A 23973-nucleotide genomic window follows, 5' to 3' on the forward strand; every position below is an offset into this window, starting at 1 on the left:
TAGCAGCGGCGTATGACGAGCCACGTGTGAGACTCTGGATCGTGGATCGGTGAATTCTTGTTGCCAGTGGCTCAGTGCTCTTCAACGTCGCTCGTAGAACCAGCCTCGAAGCGATGGCACATTCCTCTGGGTTTGTCCATTCAGTGAAGCCTTCGCTCTCGCGTGCGAATAAGCTCTGACAAAGCCTTGAGCTTGTGCTTGGTAGCCTTGGAGATTGAACTACTCGTTAAGTAGGAAAGTCGATGTTCGTCTTGCAGCCCCTATCCCAGTGCCTTGGGCCTATGTTTGAGCTTTTGATAATCTATCAGAATTCACCACTGGTAAGTCTATTGTGCCAATCACCCGGCTTGAGCATGGCTTTCCTCGAATTCGAATGAGGTTCCTGATTATCGTTTTTATGATCTTTCAATGAGCAGGTAACTACAGTGATGGAAGTTCATCGCAAAATTGGCCATCTATCGAGTCTGATATGGGTATTCTGAGTACAGATGGTGCGAGTATAGGCATAAACTGATCCAGAACGACGGGGGGGTCTCTAAACACAAGGTTCGAGACTTCCAAGATCAGAACGTTCGTGTACTATGTCGTCTTTATTCTCTCGTCTTTGTTGTACTCAGTAATTTGATGGTATCGCTCTACTGGTTGATTCAACGGATCAAGAGCGGCTGATTTCAGAGAGATATGAGGGATGAGATACAATGAAACAAAACGAAACGTGAAACGAAGATGCAACGGATTTTGACTGGCCATCAACCATGTGATACAACGCTGACGATGAAGAGTAATGAGGAGTAATCCAAGTCTACACAAGAGTTTTATCGCTCGTGAGAATTCTATCTTGTTACGTCGATTTACAACTGTGGTCTAATCTAAAAAACTAGATGTAGGAAAATGCAAGTCCCTAGAGTTGAGCAGTCAAGAAGGGCCACATAACGAAGCTTCCCCCAATGTGCTGTATAAGCCAGAGCAACTCACACACTCTCTCCTGAGAGTAAGTTTGGGTTATCTTGTTATGTCGGTTGATCTCACTGTTGCTTATTTCTAGTGGCAATGTAATGGTCTCCGTACAGACGTGTTTGAGTAAGGGGTCGAATAGCAAACTTGAGGACACAGGCGTTTGCCACGTCCAAGACCACCAAAGACACACAAGCAGCCGTTTCATGAAGATCTTTCTTATTTCGTAGCCTAAAGTCATGCAAACCAGATGGCGTCCCTGACATTGCAAGTGCAATCTTACTTGGCCATTGAATCTTCACTCTCCGCTAGCAGGAACATATTTATTCTCGAATGGTATCTCTTGTTCCGACACTATCATTACAAGCCTAGGCCACCCACTGTGGTAAGTAGTATTTGACGTTCTCGTACACAAGGAAAGTGACCCATGTAGCCGGCATCACCCTGACGACTCCCGGCATCAGGCCTCTGTAGAAACCTCTGGCGCCTTCCTCCTGCCAAATCCTTTTCACAACACCCCGGATACCCCGTCCGAACCTCTCATCGGCGTCGTAGTTCTGTAGTCGACTCCGGAGCACCTGGTAGGGATACGTTACAGCCCCCGCGACCAGCTTCGCAACGCTCGAGATGACCACCGTCGCCTCGTTGCTCAACCGCCCGCCATTGTCGCCCTTCCGCTGCCTTCCGGCGAAATACATCTTCTTGGCGGGCTCGTATACGGCAAACTGTACCGCGCCGTGCGAGACCCCGATCAGACTGACGCCGAGACCGCGGTAGAAGCCCCGGAGACCCTCGGAGCGATACAGCAGCCGCGCGCCGGTCCACATATTGGCGTAGGCGCCCGCGGCGGTGCGGTCGGATGAGAGCATGCGCGTCTTGAGGACCCAGACCGGGTTCGTTAGGACCTGCGTCAGCGCTCCGGCGAGCGCAGACGACACGAAGAAGTCCTGGGTGGTGAGGTACTCCTTGGTCAGGTTGCGGGCGTCGGCGCCGGAGCCGCTCGTCAGCGGCATGTAGCCGGCTCTCCAGAGAGCGATGGCGCGCTCGACGCGCGACTTGAAGAAGAAGAAGGCGGACCAGCTTGATGCGTTGCCGATAAGGTTCGGTGTCAGGCCGCGGTAGAGGGAGGCGATGGGATGCGGGTTCTGTGTGAGCGTGCGGATGAGAGACATGGTTGTCAGCGACACTGAAGGGTTGGCCGCGCTCCGGTGGACTAGGCTCTACTTGTTAGGGACTGCTTTTGGATGGTTCTTAGATAGACACATCATTCCTTCACTTACTTTGCATTCGCGTCTTCACGATATCAAGCGGGTGAACTACCAAAGTCGCAACCGAGCCGGCCGAGAGACCGGCGACGGACTCGACCAGAGCGGGTGAGATGCCCGCATTTTTGCTTTCTGACATAGAAGTGAGAGGGACCTCTGTCACATTGCTCTATGTAGAAAACGTGACTGCGAGCTCACGCATCCAGTTGCAGAGACCTCGGCCAAGCTCAGATGTCGGAACCTGTGTAAAAGGAGCTTGGTGAAGCGCTAGTGTGGCTGAGGACTGTAGCTTACCAGAAAAATGCGACCGAGTGATTATTCATACGTCATGTTAGCTCATTAAATTGCGGCTCCGCCGTCACTTTTTCAGAGCTTCAGCCACACTAAAGCTCCTTTCGCAGGTTACCTTATGACCAGGCGTAAGGTAGGAGGGATATCAACAGCCCCTAATGCCCATAAACGCAATTCTTTTAACGTGTACGTTCGACTAGTCTTCAGAATCATTGAAAGACTGCAATAATTCTGCAAAGCTTGTTGACTTCTACTTGAGCCTTCAACTATGTATATTCTGTCTTTTCTGCTTCCAGGCACTAGCCGTTCGCGTTGGGAGAACACTTTTTTTTTTTCCAGAAGCTGCATCAGATGCGATGTGTAAGAATAAGCTAGAATGCGCCAGTTACCCGTGGCAAGCTCCGAATGTCCATTAACAACCAGCTAATTGCACCCAATTCCTCCCAACATTGGTGTCCGCGCTGCGGGACCATTTGTAGTTGCGTACAGTAGACAAGAGTATGTCGTCAGAGAGGTTTCATTTGATTACATATGTAGTTGTACAATGCGCCGGAGCCGCGGCCTGCATTTTCCTCATCACCATTTGCCAGTGATCCGGTGTGTCACCCCCCCAAATGTTGGCTAGCATCCAAAATGTCGCAAGCCTAATATTGTACAAAAAGTCGATGTTGAGACACGCGTCGTCTAAGAGAGGGGAGAAATAAGGCTGGAGAAGGATTAGCTACGCTGCTCCGTGATATTCGCGCGTCTCGGGGTAACGCCTACCGGATGAAAGCGGGACGGGGCTCGCTGCGGGTGTAGCCTGCAAAAGTTGGTCAGTTTCGCTGTCAGAGGCGTAGTCCGAATCGAAGCATTAATCATTCGTACCGAGGTAGAGGACGAGAGGGAGGTAGCCGCTGTGAATAGGTCAGTCACTGGGTTTCTTTCTCATCAGTCACAGGAGACTACATACTAGTGGATGGCAATACGGGAGATCTCAATGATCTTGCCAATGCGCTCCTATAATATGCAATGATTAGATCCAATTCCATGCGACGTGATCTAGCTGTCGTTGCGGTGTCGCACCTTGGACTCTTCGGAGAGGGCGAACATCTTGACGGTTGGAATGTGACGTCGAAAATATTTGATACGTTGAATCAGATCGAGTTCGCGTGATGGCGGTCTTCGTCGTCGTCGCTGGGAGTTCGTGGATATCTCGTCGTCGCTGCGTCAGGGAGCTGGTAGTGGATGCGCTGGAAGCTGTTCCTGAACTTTTCTTCGTCTGCCGGAAAAACGCATCGAGTGGAGCCGCCGGAACAACCGCGCAGGGAGGCTTATCGACCTTGGATTGCACGATAAGGTACGTACCACCATAGCTCAACCGCGACTGAACGTCAAGGCCAAAATTTCCAGGTCTTTATGGTACAAGGGGACCAACGACTTTCCGCCTCACGCATTCTGACGGTCTGATTCATCTTGCAAGTATCATCCATAGATCGTACAGAGAGCACTGAAGGTGCCGAAATTTCAAAATGGCACAAAACAGGCATTGGTAAGCTCCAATTCGCCCCAAAGTAATCGTTCAAAGATACTGTAACTAACCTACGACGCGCGACACAGGGAACAAGACAAAGATGCGACCATCTACATCGGAAACATTGACGAACGCGCGACCCCGGCGATGGTGTACGAGGTCATGCTCCAGATGGGCCCCATCCACAACATTCACATGCCCCGCGACCGCGTAACCCAGAACCACCAGGGCTTCGGCTTCGTCGAGTTCAGGACGCCGGGCGACGCAGAGTATGCCGCCAACGTGATGAACGGCATCAAGCTCTACGGCAAGTCCTTGCGCGTGAACAAGGCCAGCGCGGACAAGCAGAAGCAGGCAGAGGTCGGCGCGGAGCTCTTCGTGGGCAACCTTGACAGCATGGTGGACGAGAAGATCCTCTACGACACCTTTTCGCGCTTCGGTCCGCTCGTCAACTTGCCCAAGGTCGCGAGAGAGGACAGCGGCAACTCAAAGGGCTTTGGTTTCATATCTTATGCCGACTTTGAGAGCGCCGACGCGGCGATTGCCAACTTGCACATGCAATACATCCTCAGCAAGGAGGTCTCGGTCCAGTACGCGTTCAAGAAGGACGGCAAGGGCGAGCGCCACGGTGACGCTGCAGAGCGTGAGCTCGCCGCGCAGGCCAAGAAGAGGAATATCGTCCCAGAGATTCAGGCCGTACCACCCGCTTTCCTCAACGGCCCGCCACCGGCCGCTGCGCCGACTGCTCCCGCCGGATTCGACCCCGCAAACGGCCTGCCGGTCCAAGTCCCGAACCCGGGAGCCCCAGCCGGATTCGCGCCTCCGCCGCGGGGACCAGCGCAATACAATGCCGTACCACCACCGCAAGGTATGGGTGGGCCAGGCATGGGTCGCGGCGCCGTACTCCCTCCCGCGCCGTCTGGTCTGCCCGCGCGGCCGCCACAGTCGCAGGGCGGCTACACGAATCCGGCCGACTTCCACCCGGGTGCCCCAGGTTTCCGCCCGCCAAGCGGACCTCCTGCACCGCAAGGCTTCGCTGCGCCCCCTCCCAACTTCCCCATGCCTCCTCCGGGGGCTTCTGGGACACCGCCCGCGCCGCCGGGCTTTATGCCTCCTCCGGGCTTCAACCCCCCTGGATTCCCCCGTCGATGAAGAAACAGAACGCAAGGAGATCGCCACTCGTTGGCGGTGTTGTAAAACTACAAAAAAGACAAAACAGCGCTGCCTTGGTGCCGCTGCACTTCGAGGCTTCATCAGTTTCGGAATAATAGCCGGGCGTTTAGGATAGGGCCCAGTGAGAAGCTCGTCCAGAGCAGGTTGAATCAGATTGCAATGGTCTGTCGTCACTTTGATCAGACGGGGAGTAACCATTGCTAACATTGTCCAGATCCTCACTTCAGTGACATGGCAACTGTCAAAGCCCCAGCCTGGATCGCAGGCAGATGCCTCGCAGGCGTCATACCTCAAGAACCGGCGGCCACGGTGAAGGTTATGATGATCGTTACTTGTAGCTTAATGAAGAAATGAAGGTTACATTATTTTTGACTTTGACTCCAGCTCAGTGGGCTCCAAAGGACGCATAGACGGATTCTCTACGTGTATTTGTAATGACTGGTCCAATTGAATATTGACGAGCTTCGTCAATGCGTCGCAATCCTAGCTTACACGTCTTTGAAGCAGCCCGCACGTCCAAGGTAATGTAGCACTGCATTGGCAGCCAGACGCACGTAAATGTAGACGTTCCAGGTTGAGGAAAATGCTGAGAAGAATGGTTATATCATTCCAAATCCGCTCTCGCCGTTTTTGTACATGGATTACAAATGGTAGGTACACAATTATCATACATCTCCGACTCCGCGGGATCCCCATTTATGAGTCTCGTGGCTTGTCCTCTTGCAGCTCCTCCTTCTTCAGCTCCTCTCTTTTTGGCTCGCTCACTTGCGGCTCATTTTTCTCCAGTTCGTCCTCCTGGAAGATACCTTCCTTCAAGGTCTCCTCGTCAAAATCGTCCTCTCGCAGCTCGTCTGTCGTTTCATCCCAGGATACAGTCTTCCACTGGGCCCTGTGTCCGAAAGCCTCATCATAAGTTACGGGATCATCCATGCCAAAAATATGAACTGGGTTTTCCCGGGCCTTCTCTTCCATTTTCGCCCGGAATTTCCTGCCCCTCTTGCTCATCTGTTCCAGCTTGCCCGAAAACATGTGGTACCATGGGTCAGGCCCGTTCGCATCCTTGTCGTTTGAGAGCGCCTTTTTGCGTCGCACCTGAAGTGCTTTATACAGAGCTTCGGCGCGGCCCGCAGGAAGTTCTTCAATAGAATACTCCACGGTCCAGGCCGAAACGCCAGCCTTAGGGTCGGGCCGAGGGGCGTATTCTCCATTCACCCTGTTCCGCACTGTCAAGACCATTCCGAGAAGCTCGTTGTCGACGATATCAAGCTCAGGGGTCTGGTCCTCCTGGGCTTCTTTGCCGCCAGCATCCTTGGCAGACTCGGTGGTGGTTACCGTTTGGCTGGCACTGGGGATAAGATCCTCAACCATTCCAGTCGTTGCTTCCTCCATATCAGAAGCCTGAGGTGTCGTCTTGATTTCCGACTGCTTCGACTCGGCAACCAGCTTAGAGAGAATACGCTCGAACGTTCGGAGTTTGGAGACGTCGGAAGTAGCGTCGTCTTCAGGAATGTCGGTTTCTTCCACGTCGAGATTCTCATCGACATTCGAAGCAACGCGGAGAATCAACTCCTTCAGACCGAGATTCCGAGAGCTGCGCACCTCTCTCTCTAGCGAAGACTCTCCGTCTGTCTCTTGGACCGACTCAGTTCCCTCGCTAGCGGCTGGCACAGCTTCTTGTGCTTTGCTCGATTCAATAGCTTGAGCGGCATCGGCCGATGGGGTACTGATATCGCTCGCAGACATCGCATCTGTCTGATCATCCTTTCCATCAATGTCCTGTGCCTCGCTGGCTTGATTGCGAGTGAGAGCCTCCAAAAGACCGTCGACATACCAGCGAGCTTCTTCAGGTGTTCTCGCCTTCAGCAATGCACTTTGCTCCAGTGCGTCGTGGATTGCCTCCCGTACATGGCCAATGCCGAGGGCATCGTCTTCCACTGCCTCGTTGACCTTCTCCTGCATTTCTTCCCAGAATGCTTGCGTCTGCCATACTTGGCTACTAGACTCAGTACTAGACACATCGACGCTAATAGCTTCCTCATCTTCTTCTTGGCCAACTGATTGTTCGACTTCCGAGTCCTGCATCTCGGGCTCCGATGACTCCTCTGAGGCCATACCAAGAATCTGCTCCTCGAACTCTCTGACGGCAGCTTGGTTGCGCGTTTGGACCTTGTCGATATCTTCCTTTGTAACAGGCTTTGCGAAAACATACATAAAAGGAGGGTCGGTAGGTCGCGTTTCCACATGAAGACGGATGGATCGGCCAGGGAATCGTTCAGTCGCGCGATCGAGGACCTTGTTCAGAAGGTGAAGGCTAAGCTTGAATTCTTGGTCGCCAATATTTCGGTGAAAGGTTCCGTGAATGGCTTGGTCCATCTCGTTGATGGGGATGTACTGGAAACCGAAGATGCGTTGTGTGTTATGGAAGGCGACGAAGATGCCATCCATACGGCCCATTCGCACTTGCAAAGAATACTTGAGGAATGCAGATCTGATCATGTCGAAGTATTCGCGCTCAAAAGACTCCCACTGACCATAACGGCGGCGGATCTCATAGCCAAGTCCCTTGTGGAATTGCTGAGCGTCCATCCGGATTGAGACCACGGCTCTTGTCTTCAGATCAAACATCCCAGATCCTGGTAACCGTGGATCATACGCGTCCAGTTGAGAGCGCATAAGGAAATCGCCCATGGTAGTGTAATGAAAGGCTTCTGCGGCATTGCGCTCCTCCTCGGTGATCTGATCGGAATTGGCACGGCGATACTTTTCGAACTCTTCTCGCGGCAGTGTCAACTGCTTCTCCATTGACTTTCCGAGCATGCTCAAGATACTGGCAGAGTCGTACTCCTTGTCTGCATCTATCGCGTACACCCCTTCGTTGAAATGCAGAAAGGAGGCAGCTGGGGCACGAGAGATGGCAGTGAAACTCGAATACTCGGGCGTGAACTGGCGGCTCATGTTATCAGGGTTGATAGGCCGCCACGCAGAAAGCAAGAAGTGGAAATGGGACAGCGTCTGAGTCATGCTGGACGTTGAGCCGGTGTACTTCCTACCCAGCTTGGCCGCAAGCGAGATCAAGGTGTTATCCTTTGAAGAGGTAACATATTTCTGGAGCGCATTGAAGTCAAACTCACTGATCGGCATGATATCGCCGAGGTAAGGATCAAAGTTGAAGACTCGCGAGCGGGGGTCCTGCATATGGTATACTCCAGGGTTGAACAAGACTCTGTCCAGGCCGTACGCGAGTTTCGGCACCTCGGGAGCGTCTGGTACTTCGATGGGCACTAGGTGAAGATTTTCTGCATGCACTCTCTTTACATTGACAAGAGGTTTTTCAGATTTCTTGGCCCTCTTGGGCTTGGTTGGAGGTGGTTCGCTGTCGTTGTTCGATGTCTCGTCGGCAGCCGCTTCGTTGGCAGCCGTGTTGGCGGCAGAACGAGCTGCGCCAAGAGCTGATGCACCAGCTGCGGCTGCCGCCACAACTAATGGAGCCTTGTCACCGCCAGTGAGGCGATTCTCAAGTGATGTCCACGAGGCTTTCACTGGATCTTTCGGTATCGGCTTTCGTTGCTCGCCAAGCAGGACCTTTCGCACTTTTATCCGCATCTCATCCCGCCTCGAATTTGCCTTGCTACGCGATTGAGCTTGCTGAGGTTGGTCTTTGCGCTTAGAAGCGCTATCTGATGTGGTGCCCGACGGTTTCGTGGCACTTGGCCTCTTTGCGAGATGGTCGAGGGGTATTGACTGAGAGCGCAAGACGCTCTTCAGAACGTCCAGAGTACCAGAAATCATCTTGAGCTTCCCACCCAGCTTGTCGCTCTGTTTCGCCACGAATGCGTCCAGTTCTCCCTTCTTCCCAGAATCTGCTTTGGCTCCTTCGGCAGCCGCTCCAGTGGTGCCTTCTTGAATATTCGACAACCTACTGTTGATGGAGGCGTAGCTTTGCTCAAGCTTCTTCAGAGACTCAAAAACCTGTTTTATGACCTGAGGCTCGGGCGCTGTTTGGGGGTCGACCGGCTTCTCTATATCGGCGGGGTTTCCTTGCTTGGCTGGCGGTTTCTTGCTTGACTGCACCCTGGCATTCGATTGAGCTTTAGAGGCAGTTTTCTTGGGTGGTAACTTCATTGACTTTGCCGTCCGTCCGCCCTTGAGCTTCGTGTCGCTCTGAGGTTTCGCATCGCTCTGAGGTTCCGTATCGCTCTGAGATTTCTCTTTGCTCCTAGATTCCAAACCGCTCTTAGCTTTGGCCTGGTTATCTTTCCCAGTATTGGCCTCGAAATCGGGTGTTGCATCGTTTCTACGTTCTGCATCGTCTTTCGGGGCTGGCGTTGCTATGGATTTCTCGTTCGAGCTACTCTTCCTATAGCCTCGGTCGCCAACCAGGGCGGTGGTCTGGAAGAAAGAGGGTCGCGTCCGACATGGTGCTGAAAGGCAGGGCCGGCAGGACGCACAAACGTAGGAGTTTCCCAGCCTTTGAAGGCGCAGGGTGTTTGCACGAAGCATCGGAGGCAAAGGTGACGATTTGCAGCCTCAGAAGTTGACGGGGAGTTTGAAGTGGGCTAGAAAGCTGTTGGTCAATTTTTTTTTCCTATTAGGTAGAACGGAACGCGGACGGGACGCGCCACAGTTCAGTCAATTGCGACAAGGGTCCAAAGGAAGCCTGGTCCGTGCATGCGCAGATCGCATGCCTCCAAGCAAACCCCCCTGGCCCCCTGTCTACCTCGACTCCCTCTTTGCCTTCCTACCTCAGGGTAGCTCACCTCAGGCAGTTGAGGTGAGGGAAGTAGAAAGTCTATCTTGGTCGCTCAAGATTCAAGTAGTATCTTCCATCTGTCTTACCTTACCGTCATCGTTTGCTAAGTTGATACAAGTTACGAGCGTGAGGAATCGAGGTAGTAATTGCTAATAGGCCGAAGTCATACAGCCCATCAACTTTGTAAAGAATAACTACAGCGGGTGTCACAACAATTCCATCATCTCCCAGTCAATTTCGCCGCATCATCTGGCAGCGATACAAATTGGGGGGTATTATGCTTTCCCAAACAATCAGCTCATGCCAGGCCAAATACCGCACCAGACGCCAGTCCATAATGCCGTGATAACATGATCCACGCTGAACCCGAACCCACTACTCCTTCCCAGTGAATGCGTGAGACGCATAGTCCGTGGCCGTCTGCCGCGCTGCTTCGGCGTCTGCAAAGAGTGCTTGGACTTCAAAAGAATCAGCCAGCATACCGTCCGCCACACTCATCCAAAGCAAGTTTCCACTCCGCTTCGCCTGTGTCGAGGCTGCCCTTGCGCTTTTCAGAGCTTGTTCGCCCACCACATTATCGAACAGTCTGGACCGCATGATGCTGAGGGCTATCGCCAGGCAGTGCGTGTTACCTGTCACCCGAGACCCATTCAACGAGTTCGTTATACTCGTTTTGATTTGGTGCATAGATGGCGGGGGCATCGTCTGAGCCGTTGCCTGTACGAGATTGAAGGCGGTGCGTATATCTGGGTCTTGATGTTCCGTGCACATCGGCCGCAACTGGTCCAATAGCTCAGTAGATGTCATCTCGTCCCGGTAAGATGAATCTTGAAGGATCCAGATACGGTTCAGCGCAGCGAGTATGCACAGCTCTAGCTTAGCAGGCTTTCTGCCACCTGGACCTCCACGGCCTGCATCGATACCCAACCTCTCGTCTTCGAACAACAATAGAGCAGTCTCCAAATCACCAGTGCCTTGATGATAGACCCCGGAGAGGTATAGCGAGAATACGCTAAAGATTTCATTCACAGCTGGTGTGATAGCCTGCTGCAGTTGTGCCACGCACTGTTCGACCTTTGGCCATTGACTGTGCGTTGCAAAGTACAGCCCCGTCAGAGCTTGCAAATAACAGAAGATTTCGGTCCTCCATTTAGACTGCTCCATCGACTCGCGTAGGGATGCCGCGGGAACACTGGGGGCTATCTCCTTGTTCCCTTCTGCTGTGTAAGCTTCATGCATATTTGAGAATACAAACCACACTCACATTTTGCCAATACATCGAATCCCTCCTTCCAGAATTCGTGGCTCCTCTTAGGATCCGAACCAGGGCGATACATGCCGGCTAAACCACTGAACGTGTAGCTGTTTACGGTTAATTGATATCTGACAAAGGGGGCGCAATTGTGTGGTACTTACGTCAATACTATAATCTCCAGCCGGTTCAGGAAAGTCATGACAACGTAATCGTGTTGTCCGTCAATTGGCCCAGATCGGAGGATAGCAGTCGTGTCATCGCTGAGGGTTGCAGAGGTTGAGCTATGTCTCTTAACAGGGATCAAGATCTCAGGGTTCAGATCAGTCCATGTCTGGGATCCCAAGTTTGCATCAAGCTTTGCTTGAAGTGTTCTCAGTTTGTGAATCAAGATATCGGGTGTTTTCTGATGCATGCTACACGCAAGGTCGAGCAACAGCGTCAAAACATCCAGCTGCGGAATCTGAACGGAGGGGTCCAATTGAAACTTTGTGGCTTGCGCCAGACAAGTTTGCACTCGTTCGATGGTGTCAGGGCGCATGTTCCTCAGCACCGACAAGCCTTCCAAGAGGGAGGCGAAGACAACCATCGCGTTGTCCCCTCGCTCGCCCGCTAAGACGGCAATAGCGCGCAAGTTGTCCAGCACTGCCGCATCGGGTGGACTACCCGCATGGACATGGAACGTGGCCTTCAGCAGGCGAAAGGCGTAAACCCAGTGTATGTGTTTGAACCTGGTGTTTCTGTAAGCAACGAGCCAACATCGATTGAGGTAAGGTTACTACGACGTACGTGAGACAGTCCGCGATGTTTTTTTCAACGGCGATGAACGCCGCCTTCTGATTCCTCTGAAACAGTACCTTAAGCAGTAGATACTGCATACAGTACTTAAGATCGGCGTATCTATGCTGGAAGGAATGTCAACACAAGACTCGAGCGAGTAACGATCCAGTCCAACATACCTTGTCGCAGATGGTGATGCCCTTGCTCAAGGCTGTTTCTGCCTCTTGAAGATTCTCAGTTTCATCACACAAGATAGACGCATATCTCAACCTTGCTTTCGCCTCTTGTCTCGGAGACAGTCGATTGCTTTGGAATGCAGCCTCGAGACACGCCAGACCAGTTGTAATCAACTTTTGGTACTCGCGCACTTGCTCGTCTGATCCAGATACCGCCACTCTTTGTACACCACGGCGCGCCTTCTCGAAACACTCTTCTGCCACGTGAACAAGGATCGTCGTCGTGTCGTAAGACCTTGCTTTCGTCGATAAGGCGGGAGAGCCTCTGGATGATATGGCCGGAGAGTTCATCGAGGATATCGCAGGTGACTTTCTAGCTATACTAGGAGATCGTGCCGGCTGAACAGTTGGCGAGTTGGCAAAGTGAGGCTCGGGGCTAGGTTGGACTGGAGAAGGTTCGGCAAAAGCCTGGTTCAGGACCGGCACAGCCTGAGTTTGACCCATGGGCGGCTGAGAGAACTGGGCATATTGTGGTACCGCCGGAAAGACTTGGGGGCTACGCTGTTGCTGTAGCTGCTGCAACTGCTGCGGTGGTTGAGATGGCGCTTGAGGCTGTTGTTGGAAGTGAGGTTGGAATTGCGCTTGATGTTGCGGCTGTTGCGGCTGTTGCGTCGGCTGATAGTCAGCATAAATTGGCGGCGTCGGTGTCGGGGTCGGTGCAGGCGCAAGCGCAGGAGAACGCGAGGCGTGTGTGGTTTGGACGAAGGGCGAGTGAGGAGGCGCAAACTGTACGTTCATCGTATTCCCGTGAGGAAAGGGCTGCTGGAGTTGGTGATGGTGGGGGTATTGCGGCGGCTGCTGCTGCTGTTGTTGCTGCGGGAAGGTGCCGCCATACGCAGGGAACTGCCCATATCCGTTGGCCTGCATATTCATCGGCGTAGGCGCAGGAAGAATAGGAGTCGGAGCTTGGGCAGGTGGTCGATGGTAACTGCCATGAATCGGTTGCGCTTGACCGTGAGTGCCATATGCAGCGTTCGCGTAGTTCGGGGTTTGGCCATTCCCACTCCCGCCGCCATTGCCATTGCTATTGCCGTAGGGATCGTGGTAGGGTTGGGGGACTTGCTGCTGGCCATTGAAGGCCTGTCCCGAAGGCAAGGAGCCCCGGTATGTCATCTTTGGGACTGCATAGGGATCGCAGGCTTCGCTACATGGAGTCTCGACGGTCGCTTTGTTGAACTGGACTGACTTGATGCGACGCGGTTGCTGTCCAATAGCCGCACCTGCAGGTCGCGAGGCTCCTCGAGGAACGACTGGTCGAGAAATGGCCCATGGTCCCTGCGTGCCTTACATAATTCCACGTGCCGTGGATCCCTCCCCACGGTTCCGGTCAGGTAGGAAATGCACAGACCACGAAGGCTCCATCTTTGCCCGAAAGAGTTACACGTAAAGATGGCTGGCTACCTTAGGCAAATAGGTACTGAAATTCTAAACTTTTGAATCCCGATGAGTGTGGCACTGCGTGGCTGAACAGAGTCTCAGCCGCTGGGTACCTATGTACGGTTACGACCGAGTTGGTCCTCTCCGTATTCTAATTGGCTGTGGACATGTGCCTCGGCTCGATGCCAAATCCATCTTGCTCTCTTTACCGCTACCTAGGTGATCCACGTCATTCGCCCTCTTTTATCGAGCTTGAAATGTGCTGTCGTACAGACATATCACTGAATCCCACTGCAGAACGGACACTTGGTGAACCCGGCGCCGATCTATCATGGTAGGCTGATTTGAGACCTTCGGTCCTACACCCAATACAAGACAAATGGCCCGCTGGTTCGCCCCCTGGACTTGATTTTGGTACCCAGGTCCGTAGCAAACATTGTGAATTTGCATATCTTAAATCGGAAGCTACTAGTCCTCGGGGCTCCACTGCCATGACTTATGGCTCTCCAACCATTCTCACATGAGAGTTCACATTGACTTCGCAACAACCTCCTCTGAACTGCAGTCTTTTCTAGAAGCCCTAGCCTTTTCATAACGTCGTGCGACTAATTCCCTTGTTTAGTCTTTACTCGGCATCCTGACATTTGCTGCTGTGTTGTCTAGTGAAGGGACTTTTCCACCTTTTGCTATTGCAAACTTTCTCTTAAGCCAAACTGTCTCGATCAACTGCTGTCCGAAGACTCCGAATCATGGACTGGCTAGGACACGCCAAAATCAACTTCACACACGCATCATCGCCTGTGGCCCTCAAGGAGAGGGATGGCGCCCAAACTGACCTCCTCAAGATCTGTGAGAAGATCACGCCGCCATGCCACATGAACCCGCTCCTCTTCAACGGCCACTTGCAGACCATGTGGACTGCCACGAAGCAGCACGGCCCGCCAGTGTACTATCGTCGCAAGGTCTTTGACGCCGACGACAAGGCCTTTGAAGGCACTTTCGCAGTCGACTTTGTAGCGCAGCCCTTTGAGGAGACCGATAGCACCTTGCCGCCGCGGACGGTGTACTTCGAGGACCAGGAGTTCGAGACTCTGGCGTCGGACGACAACAGGCCCCAACTGGTAGTTCTCCACGGCCTCTCAGGTGGCTCTCATGAGATTTACCTGAGACACGCCATTGCGCCGTTGATTGACTCGGGAAACTGGGAGGTGTGCGTGGTGAACTCGAGAGGTTGCGCCAACAGCAAGTTCACCAGTGGTATTTTGTACAATGCTAGAGCAACATGGGACTTCCGTCAGGTGAGTGATTTGTTCGCTGCTCATCATACTTTGCAGGAGGTCAATTGACAATCGGCCCAGACCATCAAGTGGCTGAGAAAGAAGTTCCCCAACCGCCCTCTGTTTGGCTTGGGCTTCTCACTCGGCGCCAACATGTTGACAAACGTAGGTTTACAGTTTTTCATTATACTCTTCTCACGTTGACTAATTCTTCCACGTCAGTACTGTGGCGAGGAGGGCGTCGACTGCCAGTTGACGGCCGCTATTGCGTGCTCCAACCCCTTCAACCTTGAAGTCTCCAACAAGGCACTGAAGCGCACTTTCCTTGGTAGAGAGGTCTACCAACGAGTTATGGGAAGTAAGTTGTTCTCATCACGCAACATGCGAGCTTGATCCTTGGTACTTACACGCCTATGCAGCCAGCATGAAGCAACTCATCAACGGACACAAGGAGGAGGTGCAAAAGCACACCAACCTCGACCTCGAACGCCTTCAGAACGTAACGTACCTGTGGGAATTTGACAGGGAAGTCCAGTGAGTTTTCATACGCCACCAATTCCACAAAGCGTTTCTCACAAAAAGCAGATGCGTCAGCTGGGGCTACCCCACAGAGAGTGCCTACTATCGCGATGCGTCTTCCTGCGACGCGGTCCTGGCCATCCGGATTCCCTTCCTCGCCCTGCATGCCACCGACGATCCTGTAAGCGACCACTCAATCCCAGCCCTGAACTTTCAGGCAAGCTGACCAAAATTTTGCAGATTGCAGTAGAAGAAGCTATCCCGTACGAGGAATTCAGCAAGAACCCCTACACGGTTTTGTGCACCACCTCCTTGGGCGGCCACCTTTGCTGGTTCGAGCCTGGAGGAGGAAGATGGCACGCAAAGCCGGTATGTCCTATCATCCAAAGAATGCCGAAAAACATGAACTGACGAGACCAGGTCTCAAACTTCTTTAACCACATGGCGTTCAACGTGGATCATAGCCAGCTACCTCCGAAGACCAACGGACTTCCGCCCAGGAACGGCAAGTCAGAGTTCCACTTCACCCCTGCGAGACACAGAATGGAGATCAAGGCAGCCTCGGAATAGCGCGGGACACAATAGACATCACAATAGGATTTTGTATCGGTTTAGACTTAGATGATATAGATAGAAAAAGTACACCTGCTTTTTATTGACATTCGCAGTAGCGGACAAAGCTATGAACATGATAGTATCCAGACAGGTTATTTGCAACGGCAAGATTCATACCTCGCCGATGCCTGACTGATCGCTGTCCTATGGTGGTGCACTGAGCTCTCGTGCAAGGTTAAGCCCTCGCCATGGTATCTGCTCTGAACGCCGTCGACACAACAGAGGGATAAAACAAATAGACGAATAAGAAGACGTTCCCCCTCCCAACTTTTTACCAACCCAGTATGTTTACTTTTTTTGGCACTCCTGAACGCCGCCCAAGATGCAAAGACATGCTGCTACGTGTTCCACAACCCCATCTCCCTCACTCACGCAAAGGAGACGCTCTTCTTCTTCGTCTTGGGCTTGGCGGCCTTTGACCCTGCGGTCGCGTACTGGCTGATCTTGTCCTCGTCCTCGGCGCGGGGGTTACGCTTCCTCTTCTTGCGCAGCGAGTCCTTGGTCTCCTCCAGCTTGCTCTTCTTCTCCTCTTCCTTCTTCTCGGCCTCTACCCGGCGGGCCTCGCGGATCTCCTCCATTTGTCTCGCCTTCATCATCTTGGACTCGATCTGGCCCTCCTTCTCGGCCTGGACCATGGCGAGGATGGTGTTCATGCTCTCCTGTTTGGGTAGAGTTAGCTATCAGAATAGTTTGAAAGAAGAAGGCATATTGCAGCGCGGGGGAACCATACCCTGTCATCGACAAAGACCTTGCCCTTCTTCTTGCCCTTGGGCTTCTCCACGCCGACCGGCGTGATCTTGTTCAGCTTGGGGATGCCGAGCTCTTCCTCCGTGTAAATCTTCTTCTTGCGCTTCTTCAGCAGGGCTTCGAGGTTCGTCTTGCCGCCGGCCTTGAGGGGCTTGGTGCCCTTAGGCGTGTCTCTGGATTTCCTAACGATGCCATCGGGAACGGGCCTCTTGTCCGCGGCCTTGCTGTTCTTGATGCCAGAGCCGTTGGCGGCGTGCTTGTTCTTGATCGTCCTCGTCTTGTTTGGCGCCATTGTTGCAAAATCGGTGACGAGATGTCCTCTTGTTGCGGGTTGTGGCGGGTTGGGTATACAACTGGAGCGTGTCGCGACTCGGCTGGGTGGTTGGAGGGACCAAAGGTGCGACTTTCTTAGAATTTTTTTCTATGCTTGGGAGGCGATAAGCTCACCGAGGCGGATGCGATAAGCTTGAGTGGGCCCGCTCCCCGCCATTCGACCTCACTCGCTGCAGGGGTCTGAATTCCGAGCCGAGACTCTTTCACTAAGTCTCGACGAACTTGTAATAAGTTATTGCCGCACAGTAATGATCAGTTTCGATTTCACTTTCACGATACAATTGAATTGAATTGATTTACAGAGAAGGCATGAGTTATTGCTCTCAAAGAGTGCAATACGACGTAATGTATGATTCGGTCGACATGAGCTGCAGCGTCAGAATAAGTTGCTAGGATCGGGACTGGTCTCAATGCGCCTTTTGCAGCACAGTACTGTGCCATCCCTGTCCAAAAAAATGGGCGACTGCCGTTATCGCACACCTGGCGTCGTCTAAATCTCTCTTCTCACCTCTGCTTCCCCCCCCCAGTGACTAACATTCTCTCACAAGAAACTCACACAGCTCCAGCATCACAGCAAGCCGTACGTGAGCCAATTGGCTCTCGAGCATCCTCTCCTCTCCAGGTCCTTTTAATCTCAGCATTGGGCTGTCGTCAATTGTCAGAATGGCGCAACCCGTCAAGAGGTTTCCCGGCCATCTGGCTCGGTTCGTGAGGTGCTACTCGGTCTCCGCCGAGAGCATTCCGGCCGCCAAGAAGAAGTACGTCCCGACGGAGGGCACCTATCCCAAGGGCTTTCAAGCCTCTGGCATCCTCGTCGGCGTGAAGCCGGGAAACAAGACGAAGCCCGATCTCGCTCTTCTCAGCTCAGACCGGCCCTGTGCCGCCGCCGCCGTCTTCACCAAGAACAAGTTCCAGGCGGCGCCCGTCACCTTCAGTAGGGATTTGCTCAAGAAGAAGGCCAACCGCGGCATCCGCAGCGTTCTCATCAACTCGGGATGCGCCAATGCCGTCACCGGAAAGGGAGGTCTCGAGGATGCTTCTCTGATGGCCAGCGCAGCCGACAAGGTTGTCGGAGGAGAGGGCGATGCGTCATCCACCATCGTCATGAGCACAGGAGTCATTGGGCAGAGGTTGCCGATCGCCAAAATTGTCGATAACGTCCCTGCTGCTCAAGGGGCTCTGGGCTCCTCTCACAAGCACTGGCTGAGCTTTGCTACCGCCATCTGCACGACCGATACGTTCCCGAAACTTATGTCAAAGACTTTCACGCTGCCCTCGTCACCAAACGTTGAATACCGCATCGCTGGAACCACCAAGGGCGCCGGCATGATTCACCCTAACATGGCCACTCTTCTCGGAGTTGTTGCCACGGACGCGCCCATTTCGCCCGCTGTGATGCCTTCCGTTCTCAAGCACGCCGTCGACCGATCGTTCAACAGCATCACTATTGACGGAGACACTTCGACCAATGATACCCTTGCTCTTCTCGCCAACGGTGCTGCCGGTGGCAAGGAAATCTCTTCCGAGGACTCACCCGACTACGCCGCCTTCCAGCAGGTCCTGACCGACTTCTCCATCGACCTGGCCAAGCTCATCGTCCGCGACGGCGAGGGCGCCACCAAGTTCGTCACTATCCGCGTCGTCGAGTCTGCCAGTGAGGAGGCCGCGCGCAAGATTGCCAGCACCATTGCCAGGTCACCTCTCGTCAAGACTGCGCTGTACGGACGGGACGCCAACTGGGGCCGCATCCTGTGTGCGACCGGCTACTCGCTCGTGTCGGAGCCCGGCCAGGCCGTCAACGACGTCCCCGAGGTCACGCCCGAGAAGACCAACGTCTCGTTCGTTCCTACCGATGGCACGCCTGAGCTGAAGCTTTTGGTCAACGGTGAGCCGGAGATGGTCAACGAGGCCAGGGCTTCGGAAATTTTGGAGCTGGAGGATTTGGAGATCCTGGTGAGGCTGGGAACTGGCGACAAGGAGGCGACGTACTGGACCTGCGATTACAGTCACGAGTATATTACCATCAACGGTGACTACCGCACATAGAAGAGACGTGGGAAATCAACGGATTGGGAGAAAAAAGCCTAGATTTTAGGTAGAGAGCTTGAAGCATTGTCATATTAGAAGAGCGTCTATGAGGTAGTTGGCCATTGTTTGTCAAGGAAATAGACTCAGCCAGCCAATTGAATAATTCACTTTACCAGTCAACCCATGTTGTCGACGGCATTGCAGTGTTGTAAGCGCAAGGGATTCGGAATTGCGTCCCTAAGAAAAGAGTGAGCTAAGGCCCCGAAAAAGTATCCCGCCGGCCTGAAGGCCGCGCCGAGGCATCGGGTTTGGGTGCGGACACTGCTATTGGAGGCCGGCACAACTGGCGCTCCCCCGCAACGGTAACGCGCCTAAGTGGCACCACCGCATCGTCCTTACGGAGTATCCGTAGTTTTAGTCTTGTGAGGATTGATGAGCGCCGGAGAACGGCTCTAATCAGGAGGAAAGGTCACTGAACACTAACAGTGAGGCCTGAGGGCTAGTAAGTGATCTTGGGCCAGGGTGATCCCAAGACAGGTTTCTGATCTTACGACTGGACCGGAATCTGCCTCCATCGCTCTATGAATGAAGTCCGTTTCGAACCCACCTCAACCCACCTCATGGGCAATTTGGCGGTAAGCTACCCAAGTGATCTAGATAGGCAGTCTTTCTAGTCCTTTTACTGTGTGGTAGGTATGGCTAGTCAATCAGGAAAATGAGCCCAGCTATACGGCAGAAACCCACCGCTACAAATCTGGGGGGGCCTGGGGCCATTCTCAGACGTGGAGGGCGGAGGCGGAGGTTCAGAGACGGCTACCCCAGGATCCCCACCTTTTGGGGGTCCCTAGGTACTCCCTAGGCAGCTCCAGACTCAACCTCGGCTTGCCGGCTCGTCCCATCGCTCGTCTACCGTATGATGAGACTAAACACTCCACGTTCAAAAAGGGAGTAAAGATCCATGCCAATTGACGTTGTTCCCCATTTCTTGCATCTCTATACTCTTCATACCTCACAAACCTCACAATTCCCAACTCTGAGACGAATCAATCTCGTACTGTCATCCCCAATTCGCCTCGCTTCCATATCCCCAAGATGACGTCCAGAGTTCCAGCCATCGTAAGTCGCTACCTTAGTGCGGGGAGAGCTTCACCCCCCAGCTCAGGTACCCAAAATTTGGAAACGCACAGCATCGCTGACCCAGCCGCCGCCGCCCAGGTCCTGGATCGCCTCAGCGATCGCGCCAAAGAGGCGCTTGATCTCGTGGCCAAGTTTGTCGAAGAAGAGTGCATCCCGTAAGCAAAAATCATCCACCAAAACGGCTGTTTTGCTTAGTCCACCGGCACTAAACATCCTACTTCTGTGTGCAGCGCAGACCCCATCCTGGAAGCTCAGATCGGCCAGGGCGAAGCGAGATGGGACCACCACCCGGCCATCGTTGACGACCTCAAGGCCAAGGCCAGGAAGCTGGGCCTGTGGAACATGTTCCTGCCAAAGGGCCACTACAAGGAGTCACCCGGCTTCACGAATCTCGAGTACGGCCTGATGGCCGAGTGGCTCGGCAAGTCGCGCGTCGCCTCCGAGGCCGTCAACTGCGCCGCGCCCGACACGGGTAACATGGAGGTGCTGGCCAAGTACGGAAACGAGGAGCAAAAGGCAAAGTGGCTCAAGCCGTTGATGGAGGGCGAGATTCGCTCCGCATTCTTGATGACGGAGCCCGAGGTTGCCTCGTCGGACGCAACCAACATCCAGCTCAGCATGCGCAAGGAGGGCAACGAATATGTCCTGAATGGCTCGGTACGTTGTGGGACGAACCCTAGGCATATTTCAGTGTTTTGGAGTTTCGTTGCTGATATCAAAGTAGAAATGGTGGTCCAGCGGTGCCGGTGACCCCCGATGCTCAGTCTACATCGTCATGGGCAAGAGCGACGCGAACAACAAGGACCCCTACAGGCAACAATCCGTCATCCTCGTCCCCGCGGACACAAAGGGCATCACCATCCACCGCATGCTGCAGGTGTACGGCTACGACGATGCGCCCCACGGCCACGGTCACGTCAGCTTCAAGGACGTCAGGGTCCCCGCCAGCAACTTGGTGCTGGGCGAGGGTCGCGGCTTTGAGATTATCCAGGGCAGACTTGGTCCCGGTCGCATCCACCACGCCATGCGTACCATTGGAGCAGTAGGTCCATCCACGAGTAATGTGTTACGGCTACAGACTAACATATTTATCTCCCCAGGCCGAGCGAGCCCTCGAGTGGATGCTGATGCGCATCAACGACCCGACCAAGACGCCGTTCGGCAAGCAGCTCAAGGAGCACGGCGTCATCATCGAGTGGGTAGCCAAGTCCCGCATCGAAATCGATGCCGCCCGTCTCGTGGTCCTCAACGCGGCCATCAAGATGGACGACCACGGAGCCAAGAAGGCGCTCAAGGAGATCGCCGAGGCAAAGGTGCTCGTGCCGCAGACGGCGCTGACTGTCATCGACCGCGCCATCCAGTCGTTTGGCGCGGCCGGCGTCTGTCAGGACACGCCGCTGGCGGGCATGTGGGCCAACATCCGCACGCTGCGGCTCGCTGACGGACCCGACGAGGTGCATCTGCAGCAGCTGGGCAAGAACGAGAACAAGAGGGGCAAGGAGGTCACAGACAAGATCCAGTGGCAGAAGCAGAAGACGGAGCAGCTGCTTGCGCAGTGGAAGCTCCAGTCGTTCCAGCCTGGGTCGAAGATTACCAAGTCCAAGCTGTAAGGTTGCGTTACGCGTCGCCAGCTAGGTGTTTGTATAGTTGAATGATATCTTTTGTGTACAATATCGTGAATGACAGGCCTTGGGTCAGTCTAGGCCATGTTCCTCCCCCAGATGGGATTGACATTTAGGATGAGAAGTGATCTGCAACCCGTTGGCCCGCCGCCGCCTTCCATGTTCTCTGAGTCACACTAGCACCCCCATTGTCTGGCCATGTGGAAGTGGAATTGATCAGTTCAAGAGACCCTGCGGCATTAAGGTCCGGGAGGTGACGCTGCTAGTTACCTTGGAGATGGGCGCGTTGGACAGCTCAGAACCGTTCATGCTGGCAGCATTGACCACAGATGCAACCTCTTTCTTTCCCCGGTGGGACGGGAGATGGGGTCAGAGCCACTCCACAGACCGAGAACTAGCAAGGCAAACAAGCATTGCCGTAGCTCTCGACTGCTTCGTTGTACAGGATTGATGGGCAAGATGGATGCAATGGCAAAGAACCATAGCTGGCAACATAAGGTCCGGGGTGCTGGGTTGCCCAGGAAGCCCGCTAATAATCTAGAAGGAAAGGATGGAAAGGATGGGAAAGGAAAGGGAAACCTGACAGCGCATCCCGTCCACACCTGTCCATCACACGGGCGACGGCCGAAGGTCACAGCTTCCTGACTGACAAAGACTCGGTGTCTCTGGGTGTCTTGTGCTCATAGTACCTATGGAAATAAGTAAGTAGCGTCGTCCCCTGGCAAGTTAGGCCGAGGACCCGCATTCCTTCCCACCCCTGAACCCCTGCACTATTATCTGCAGACTGCAGTTTCCCACAGCGCCGTCGCCGTTTCGATTAGCCCGTTGCCCCGTCAACATCCCAGAAAATTCGTTTACTTTGACACCCGGCAACTGCTCCACCCACTTTACCACCCAATGTGTGCCAGACAGGGCCTTTTCATTGCTTCCAAGAGAGAGGAAAGAGCGTGCATCTTTTTCACATCCATTCACGAACGTCATAAACACTCCACGGTAAATCCTGTGTACCAGCGCAAGCACCCGTTAAGTACAAAGACCTTCCTTCTCTGCATTGGGACCCAATCCACAGACCATAAACTACCCAAATCCACCACCACTTTACACATCCATCTTCCTTCACCATCCCACTGCAACCATCCATCCATACACACACACACACACACACATACACACACTTTGCGCCATAAGCTTCACGTCTTCTATACACGCATCGAGCAGCAGAACCACTTCCGAGCATCCAGCACAGCTCAGCATTGCGCATTGCATACAGCAACCAAACCAAATCAACCCACCACACCACCCAACCCTTAAGCAAACATGTCTCCCAACGTACTCGGCGACAAGGACGTCAACGCCACCGTCGTGGCCAGCGACCCCCAGTCCACCAAGGACCTCAAGAGCATGGAGTACCACCGCCAGGTCCTGCAGAACAAGATGGCCCAAGAGAAGTACGACAAACTACAGCCTCGCAGCAGTAACAAGAGCAAAACCCTAAACTCCATTGTTCTCGATAGGTCCAAGACGTACATCTCGCCATCTGACAACATCATGAGCCCTTGCACCGCCAAGCTCAGCGCCCTTCGCAACAAGCAGGTTGGCAAGTAAGTCATACCATCTACCCACAACATCCATTGGGCTCCCGACGTTGTCTACTCTTGTCAAGAACAACAAATGCTAACCTCTTCATCCAACAGGGTCAAGCCCAAGTCCCTCTTCGCGCAGACCTCAGCCAAGAAGCTCAGAGGCGACGCCGCCGTGTTCGGTGACCAAGCAGGCACACCCACCAAAGACAACGCCTTCTAGGCAGCGTCGTCGCATCTTCTTCGGACCAAAACAACATAAAAGCTTCACTTCACTAATGGGATTGGCTCGCGGGTTGTTTTACTAGTTTTGTCTCTTCCTCTTTTTGGAAAAGGGACGCTGAATTTGCGCCTCTGCTGGCTCTTCCAGGCTGTTTTTGAGGATGGGATAGGGTTCATTGGCGTTTTACGGGTAGACCGAAGTCTGACTCCAGGATAAGGGGTTGGGTTGTACTACACCATGACATGACACGAAACGATATCAGGCTTTTTTTTTGCTTTTCCACGACTAGGATTCTAGAAGG

General features: G+C 53.6%; 9 protein-coding genes across 9 annotated transcripts; 5 read left to right on the top strand and 4 right to left on the bottom strand.

Annotated features, from left to right (window-relative positions):
* Positions 1–1322: 1322 nt before the first annotated feature.
* FLX1 (mitochondrial FAD carrier protein flx1) lies at positions 1323–2358 on the bottom strand (the record flags this gene model as incomplete). The annotated part of the gene is made up of 2 exons (XM_053190675.2): positions 1323–2167; positions 2235–2358. 2 exons carry the CDS (start codon positions 2356–2358, stop codon positions 1323–1325), a joined length of 969 nt encoding a protein of 322 aa, XP_053052084.2.
* A 1663-nt stretch (positions 2359–4021) lies between these two features.
* sap49 (Spliceosome-associated protein 49) lies at positions 4022–5175 on the top strand (the record flags this gene model as incomplete). The annotated part of the gene is made up of 2 exons (XM_053190674.1): positions 4022–4041; positions 4110–5175. The coding sequence occupies 2 exons, from the start codon at positions 4022–4024 to the stop codon at positions 5173–5175; spliced, it is 1086 nt and encodes a 361-aa protein (XP_053052083.1).
* A 717-nt stretch (positions 5176–5892) lies between these two features.
* Positions 5893–10043, bottom strand: N0V96_003676 (uncharacterized protein; the record flags this gene model as incomplete). Its single annotated transcript, XM_065756905.1, has 2 exons — positions 5893–9585; positions 10038–10043. The coding sequence occupies 2 exons, from the start codon at positions 10041–10043 to the stop codon at positions 5893–5895; spliced, it is 3699 nt and encodes a 1232-aa protein (XP_065614672.1).
* Positions 10044–10321: 278 nt separating this feature from the next.
* On the bottom strand, positions 10322–12843 carry N0V96_003677 (uncharacterized protein; the record flags this gene model as incomplete). Its single annotated transcript, XM_065756906.1, has 5 exons — positions 10322–11138; positions 11363–11929; positions 11988–12103; positions 12158–12590; positions 12692–12843. 5 exons carry the CDS (start codon positions 12841–12843, stop codon positions 10322–10324), a joined length of 2085 nt encoding a protein of 694 aa, XP_065614673.1.
* Positions 12844–14340: 1497 nt separating this feature from the next.
* On the top strand, positions 14341–15957 carry N0V96_003678 (uncharacterized protein; the record flags this gene model as incomplete). The annotated part of the gene is made up of 7 exons (XM_053190671.2): positions 14341–14889; positions 14950–15033; positions 15091–15226; positions 15288–15402; positions 15454–15568; positions 15628–15756; positions 15808–15957. 7 exons carry the CDS (start codon positions 14341–14343, stop codon positions 15955–15957), a joined length of 1278 nt encoding a protein of 425 aa, XP_053052080.2.
* Positions 15958–16370: 413 nt separating this feature from the next.
* On the bottom strand, positions 16371–17041 carry LOC1 (60S ribosomal subunit assembly/export protein; the record flags this gene model as incomplete). Its single annotated transcript, XM_053190670.1, has 2 exons — positions 16371–16661; positions 16733–17041. The coding sequence occupies 2 exons, from the start codon at positions 17039–17041 to the stop codon at positions 16371–16373; spliced, it is 600 nt and encodes a 199-aa protein (XP_053052079.1).
* Positions 17042–17745: 704 nt separating this feature from the next.
* On the top strand, positions 17746–19128 carry ECM42 (glutamate N-acetyltransferase; the record flags this gene model as incomplete). The annotated part of the gene is made up of 1 exon (XM_053190669.2): positions 17746–19128. One exon carries the CDS (start codon positions 17746–17748, stop codon positions 19126–19128), a length of 1383 nt encoding a protein of 460 aa, XP_053052078.1.
* A 1074-nt stretch (positions 19129–20202) lies between these two features.
* Positions 20203–21857, top strand: N0V96_003681 (uncharacterized protein; the record flags this gene model as incomplete). The annotated part of the gene is made up of 5 exons (XM_053190668.2): positions 20203–20226; positions 20326–20402; positions 20478–20904; positions 20972–21289; positions 21348–21857. The coding sequence occupies 5 exons, from the start codon at positions 20203–20205 to the stop codon at positions 21855–21857; spliced, it is 1356 nt and encodes a 451-aa protein (XP_053052077.1).
* Positions 21858–23186: 1329 nt separating this feature from the next.
* N0V96_003682 (uncharacterized protein) lies at positions 23187–23672 on the top strand (the record flags this gene model as incomplete). The annotated part of the gene is made up of 2 exons (XM_053190667.1): positions 23187–23470; positions 23564–23672. The coding sequence occupies 2 exons, from the start codon at positions 23187–23189 to the stop codon at positions 23670–23672; spliced, it is 393 nt and encodes a 130-aa protein (XP_053052076.1).
* Between the last annotated feature and the right edge of the window lie 301 nt (positions 23673–23973).

This window comes from Colletotrichum fioriniae, assembly GCF_027942845.1.
Source record: "Colletotrichum fioriniae strain IMI 355084 chromosome Unknown scaffold_3, whole genome shotgun sequence".
Lineage (NCBI taxonomy): Eukaryota > Fungi > Ascomycota > Sordariomycetes > Glomerellales > Glomerellaceae > Colletotrichum > Colletotrichum fioriniae.